The 7,420-nt window shown below is 38.7% G+C and overlaps 1 protein-coding gene across 1 annotated transcript; it reads right to left on the bottom strand.

Annotated features, from left to right (window-relative positions):
- Positions 1-1,984: 1,984 nt before the first annotated feature.
- LOC108980533 (protein NRT1/ PTR FAMILY 2.13) lies at positions 1,985-6,505 on the bottom strand. Its single transcript, XM_018951473.2, has 4 exons — positions 6,095-6,505; positions 5,707-5,924; positions 3,895-4,466; positions 1,985-3,058 (listed from the first exon to the last, which is right to left on the bottom strand). The coding sequence occupies exons 1-4, from the start codon at positions 6,300-6,302 to the stop codon at positions 2,152-2,154; spliced, it is 1,905 nt and encodes a 634-aa protein (XP_018807018.1). The 5' UTR covers positions 6,303-6,505; the 3' UTR covers positions 1,985-2,151.
- Positions 6,506-7,420: the final 915 nt, after the last annotated feature.

Raw genomic sequence — 7,420 nt, 5'->3', positions numbered from 1 at the left:
GAACATTTATCGTATATTTAAAACATTACAACATTATATTTAAATAAAAAATGGATCATACAATTGGGTGCAGACGTAGATCAAGTACTCCAAATTAATTATGTAAAGTTAAATTATTTGTAATAAAAACATAAATTAATCGACTGATTGATTGTACAATAAATTAATAAATAGTTGTAGGCATATCTATAAAATTAAAATCATTTATTCCCAAACTTTCATATATCTATATATAAAAACTTGCACTACTACAAGAAAAACAGATTTTTGTGATCAATTTATTGTAATAAAAAAACTTTTTGCAATCAATTTTAACTGTAAATAATCATTTGGCTGGAATTAACTGGTTGTAAATAAGTAATTTTTTTATAGCGCGTACGTACTATAAGAACTTTAAAAAAAAACATTTAAAAACAACTGAAATTTCCTCCTCACACGGGGAAGATTAATGGCTGAAGGCCATTAAACCATCACCTTATATATAAATTGTTTGGGTTTCGCCGCCAAAATTATTAGGATCACCCTCGTGCAACCAGTACGTCGATGGAGGCTCGCAAGCCACCTACCGTTGCAATATTGGCTCGGTCTGGCCCCTCCTAAGGAGGAAAGTTAGCCCCGCCGCCATTACATAAGGAGGTGAGAGTCCAAAGTTGTCATAGTTGAAGATCAATCAGTCATGTGGCTAGACGTTCGTTGAAGAGGTTCATTTCCTGATCTTTAATTAGGTGGTTCAAGGCAGTTTGGGAGTAAGATGAAAATTTTATGTTTTATTTTAATATTTAAAATTTTATATTTTAGTATTATTATTATATTGAAATTTGAAAAAATTGAATTGAGATTTAAAAAAGTTGAATTATTTATTATATTTTATATGTAAATTTTTAAAAAAATATAATAATGAGATAAAATAAAATTAGATAGAAAATTTTATGTTTCGTTCCATTCCCAAAGCTGCCCTCTCTTTGATGACATAATACACTTGGTTGCAGCTATACCGATCATGTCATATCATAATAGAAAAATGATATATGAAAGCCACTGTTTGTAGAAGCCAATTTTGCACTCATTAGGTGTCAAAACATACACCACATATTTGAGAGGGAAAACTAGAGATAGCACAGATGAGAGAGAGAGCACGGATGAGAGATGAGAGAGAGAGAGAACGAGCGGAGATGAGAGAGAGAATGAGCGAGAGAGAGCAGAGAGAGGAGAGAGAGAGCGCAGATGAGAGATGAGAGAGAGAGAGCGGAGATGAGAGAGAGAACGAGCGAGAGATGAGAGAGAGAGAGAGCGAGACGAGAGAGAGAGAGAGAGAGAGCGAGATGCCGAGAGAGAGCGAGACGACGAGAGAGAGAGACCGAGAGCAGAGATGAGAGACGACGAGAGAGAGAGATCGAGAGCAGAGATGAGAGACGACGAGAGAGAGAGAGAGAGAGTGGAGATGAGAGAGAGAGCGAGCCGACGAGAGAGAGGGACCGAGACGACGAGAGAGAGAGACCGAGAGCAGAGATGAGAGAGAGAGAGTGGAGATGAGAGAGAGAGCGAGACGACGAGAGAGGAGCGCAGAGGAGAGAGAGAGAGCGAGACGAGAGAGAGCGGAGACGATGAGAGAAAGAGAGACGGGAGAACAAGTCGAAGGAAAAGAAAAAAAAAAAAAAAAAACAAATGGATGAGAGGCATCCACGTAATGTGTGCATTGTGTGCACCACTACAGTGGATGCCGTATAGCACTACTCATCATAATATGTGCCCCACGGCCCACCTACCGTACCAGGGGAAGTGGGATGGGTAGGTCAGATATATATATCTATGGTCGTCGGATCCATAGTAATAGTACTGCACATGTCGGATTAAATAAAGTGAGCCCTAGCTAGCTAGCTGAGCATACCATACAATTGGCAAGGCAACCCATGATACATTGCTCGATCTGTTACCATCTTCATTACCTAATTATATTCATCATGATCCGGCCCATGCATACTGATTTACATATATATATATATATATATATGTATATTTTAATTCATTATTGTCTCAACGGCTAAGATTACGTACTACAATAACAGAAATAATAATATTATATATAGAAGTACTTCCCTATTTTATTTATTCTAATTCGGAAGTACGTACGTAATCTTTATCAGATTACATTCAAGCTTTATTCGAATTACTAAGCTCCAGCACTAGTGCATGATCATGGTCAACATGATGGGAATCATCATGATCATCTCCTATTTGTGCACTGCCCTTGTACCGATATCGATTAGCACAGTAGAGAAAGTAGATAAGATTGAGGACCCCCATCCCTGCTATGAGAAAGTAGAAATAATCCAGTCTGCCATAATTGATATCATTTGTCAACCAATCAGGATGGGCATGCGTTCTCGTGACATGATGCACAATGGTCACCACTAAGCTACTCAGGTAGCTTGCTCCAGCAAAAGAACAGGAAAAAAGAGAATTCCCAATGCTTCTCATGTGATCGGGAAACTGCCTGTTGAAGAATTCGATCTGTCCGATGATGTTGAATGCCTCGCAAAAGCCAAGTAGAATGAGCTGTGGGGCTAGCCACATGACTGACATCGGTGCAACCCCGAGTGGCTGAGGGTTTTGAATAGCCGAAGCCCTTCTCACCCTTTCCACCAATCCAGCTACAACCATCGACAGAATCGAAAATACAGTCCCGATTCCTATTCTTTGGAGAAGTGAGATCCCGCCTTCATTTTTGGTGACTTTTCGGAGGGCTGGTACGAGAAAACGGTCGTAGAATGGAAGCCATAACCCTATTATGATTAGTGAAATGACCCCCATTGAACCAGCTGGGATTTGAAAGTGGGGTCCTAGATGCCGATCCATTTTCAAGGCTTGTGATACGGTAAAAGTTCCTTGTTGTGTCATGGAAGTTAGGCTAATGATACCGGAAATCCATATGGGAATTATTCGAACTATGCATTTAAGCTCTTCCACCTGCTGGATGCTGCAGAGCCTCCATTGATTCGAGCTAGTGCCATCTGGCTTCAGTTCATTCTCTTGAATAAAAGCCGCTTTGTTTAGGAATCTGAATTAAAAAAGAAAAAGAAAAAACAGCTAGTGAGTTTAGGAATGCAAACAAGCATGCAAATATACATGTGAAATTGAACCTACTAGCAAACATGCTGATTTTGGGTGAAACCCTCCTCCCAGTTTTTTTTACGGGAACAGTACTGACGTATTACTGTTCATGAGCGCCACGGTTTTTTTCCCTTACCATGACTTTTGTTGTCCTTTAGATTTGCATATAAGATGTCGTTGCCGATCTTGTCCGCAACAACAATTATATGCCATACATGAGCCACGACGTCGTTCCTCCTCATGAGCTGCTCCTGCTCCGGCGCCGCTTTCTTTTTTTTTATTTTTTTTTATTTTTAATTTTCTTTTCAGTTGAACCGCCAAGCGAGTCATGATCGAGCATCCCATGCGACAGACCATCTGTAGCAAATCGACCTAGTTGATCTCGCCAACCTCTCCACTAGCTCTTTGATGATTTTTTTAACAATATCCATTTACTTTAGCTTTTGACTCATTTAAAAAAAAAAAACTGGCCTTCAATTAGGATAAATTAGGCAATATAAGGTAATTTTAAATGATATTTGTTTATTCCAGCTTGCTACTGCGCGCACTAATTTGCCGAACGAAAAAAAATATATAGTTCTAGAAGCAATCATGCATCGAATGATTGATTTATTGCCAATTCAAAAAGGAAGGAAGTCTATCGCAATCGACAGTTGCGATTGGCATTACGTAAGAAATCCTAATAAACTCAAGTAATCATCCACAAGGATCGTTTTTCACATTAACCTGCAAATATACCATACACTAAGAAATCGTTCATGATAAAGATGTATCTGTTAGTACCTGAAGTGGTCGGTGAGAGGAAGCTTTGTAAATACAGCCCCCTTCAATGGAGGATCATAGAAAATTCCATCTACGTCTCCGTCGGCCGGAAGCTGAATCTGGCGCTTCTTATATGCAGCAACAAAAACTTGCGCAAGGCCGGAAAGTGGGCTTCCTTCTGCCTTCACATGCACATAGATATTCGTTCCAACGAAGAAGAAGATAATCGACAAGAACATACACAAGGTTGGTATCCCAAAACCTATGCTCCAGCTAACAGAGTCTTGGATATAAACCACAATAGTTTGAGTGAACAACAAAACCACGGTAAATGTGGTGTAGTACCAGTTGAAGAAACTGTTAATTCCTTTCTGCCCATCGTCGGTGGTTGGATCGAACTGATCCACACCAAACGGAATGCTGCATGGCCTAATGCCACCGGAGCCGATGGACAAAAACCCCAGCCCCAACAGTAAAACACCCAGTTGAGCTGTGGTTGAACCTTTGCATTGACCCAATTCATTCTGTTGTGGGGTGCATGGTGGAGGATGCAGCTGCGCCATCCAAGCCGTCATAGTCACAGTCACCATTCCCTGTTGATTAATTCATTCTTTGAAGTTGATCATGATTATAATCAAAATTATCGATTTTTTTTAATTTTGTATTTATGCTAACTAATTTAGGAAATTTGTTTAAATATTTAAAGATAAAACTGGTTAAATATTGACAGTGACATCATGACCAAAACATCAATTGGCACAATAACATATATTGCATAATAAATAAATAGAAAAAAGAATATTCTACTCATAAATGATGCACAGGCCAGAAGTAAGAGATTGTGGCCTGCCCTTACTTCTTTTCGATCGGCTATCATGCATGCACTTAAAACTTTACTTAAATAAGGCATCATATATATAATATTTCTCCTACAAAATATCTTCATAGATCAGGGAATAAGAAGCCTAATTTACTGATCACTATGTACACACTGTTATTTTTTTTTCGCTAAAAAACATGAGTCACTTGAATATAATTTCACCGAAATAATTGACCACTCTGACATTACTGACATCGATATCACGTCCCGACGGGCACGTAAGACCAAAAACGAGTACAAACGAAAAAAAAAACAAAGGAAAACACCATGTCCACAGAAAAAATCTACCGGAATTTTTTACTGAATTTTTTTTTTAATTTTTCTTATTTAATGATTATGTAAGTGTTTTTAAATGAATATGTGATTTTTTTTATTTTTAAAAATATTTAAATAGTTTAAAAAAATAGTAAAAGAAAAAATTAAAAAAAAAAAGATTTTGTGTGTTCGGGAGAGGATTTCTTTCTATCCTCTCATGTAGACGTAGCAACGTCCAAAAACAAAATTTCGCTGTTTCTAACCAGTCTTAATAAAAGAGCACAACGCAAATATTATGTATTGAAATAGAGAAATGCTATTCGTATTTAAGAAAAATTTAAAAAACTTTACTTTACTACATATCAATTATTAATACGTTAAAAATTATAAAATTTAAAATTTAAAATTTAAATTTAAAAATAAAACTGATAAAATGAGTCTTATAAATTATAAAAATGTAAGGAAAAATTATAAGTATCTGTACTATTCTTGAAGAAAAGCTGTCAAGAACGTTCCCCTGCAGTCTTCACCACTCAAATAAAACTTGGCTCGGAATTCCACAAAAATCATGATAAATGATGTGAACCAAATCTTCGTCATTAATATTGAATGATATTGGCATCACAGTCGTCAATATTCATGTGTGCATTCGAAAAATGAGAATTATATAATGAGAGAAGAAGCTAAGGATGGATTACCAGAAGTGATGCCAAAGAGGCGAAAGCAATAGTCGGGAACCTGCCGACATAGGCATCAGAGATGAAGGCACCAACCAAGGGCGCAAAATTAGTCACACCGGACCATATGTTAATAACGTTGGAAGCTGAAACCTGATCCATGTGAAACTCTCGTGTCAAATATACCATAAAGTTCGCCAATAATCCGAAAGTAGCCAGCCTTTCAAACGTTTCATTTCCTGCACACACCATAAAAGGCCAAAATCAACGTACATCCTCCGGAAGTTGCATAATATGAAGACTGCAACAAATTCAATTGCATGCATAATTCATTTATTGCATATGTGTGTGTGTGTGTGCACGCAGTGTGCTTAATTTATATATCAGAACGGATAAGATCATACTATACCAATGATAAAGGGCATAGCCTTCCATCCACCAGGCCGCTTTCTTGTGGTTGCAGTATTCAAAACTGGCAAATCTTTGCCATCCCTTTGTTTTTGTTCCTTCTCCATGGTTGATGCTTTCGAGGATGTTACGATTTGGAAGCACCTCGCGCTTCTGCATAACCAAGATGGTGAACTTGACTGCTTCCTGTTATGATCATTGACTGCCATTTTCTTCTCTTCTCTTCTTAAGCTTCAACTTCTCGCACTCCCTTCAAGACATGAGAGCTGCTCGACCAGTTTGAGCTAAGGAAATCAGTCCGATCTTAAGGAATTCTGCCTGTTGCATTGCTATATTATAGGACAGTGGAGAGTCGAGACAGTGATATTAGGAGGTGGGGGCACTCACTAAATTGCTGACGAGGAGCTCGAGTCCTTTCTAGCTTCAGAGTTCAGACACCATTTCAATGGGTTCCACCCACGTGCATACAGTAGTACACTGTCAGTGGTAGTGTGGGGTCCGCTGATATTGCATGGGAGCAATCCATGAACCGTCAGATTATAGTACTATATCTCAATGTTCATTGCCACGTAGCCCGTGGCAATATATGTTAAGAAATAAAGGGAATAATAATTTTCGTATGTTTTTCATTGATCTCATACACATGCATATATATGAATAGATGATTTATACATGAAAAGAAAATAATGTAGATTTACAAAAAAATCAAGTAACTGTCAAATGACTGATTTGGTGAGATTGCTGAAATTGTGGGATGTGGTATCTTGGTGCTGTAATACTCCCCCTCAAGTTAGCGCATGGAGATCTGTAATGCCGAACTTGCTAGACAAATAATGAAAAAGATCACGACCCAAGGCTTTGATAAAGATATCCGCGATCTGCTCAGAAGAGGGAAGGTGGGCGGTGGTGAAGAGACCGGAACAGAGTTTGTCACGAACAATGTGGCAGTCGATCTCAATATGTTTGGTGCGCTCATGAAAAACAGGATTGTGAGCAATGTAGAGAGCCGACTGATTGTCACAATAAAGGGTCATGGGATCTTCGTGTGAGATGCCGAGATCGTGGAGAAGGTGATGTAACCATACGAGTTCACAGGTGGTGACAGCCATGGCACGGTATTCGGCTTCTGTAGAGGATCGAGCGACTGTAGTTTGTTTCTTAGTGCGCCACGAAATAGGACTAGATCTAAGAGTAATGAAGAAACCGGTGGTAGAGCGTCGAGTAGTGGGGCAGCTGGCCCAGTCAAAGTCTGTGTAAGCACTAACGTGAAGATCAGTAGAGGAAGAAAAAAATATGCCTTGACCTGGAGTACCTTTAATGTAGCGAA

This window comes from Juglans regia, chromosome 13 (assembly GCF_001411555.2).
Source record: "Juglans regia cultivar Chandler chromosome 13, Walnut 2.0, whole genome shotgun sequence".
NCBI lineage: Eukaryota > Viridiplantae > Streptophyta > Magnoliopsida > Fagales > Juglandaceae > Juglans > Juglans regia.
The sequence above is the reverse complement of the archived record's forward strand: the minus strand, read 5'-3'. Positions and strand labels throughout refer to the sequence as shown.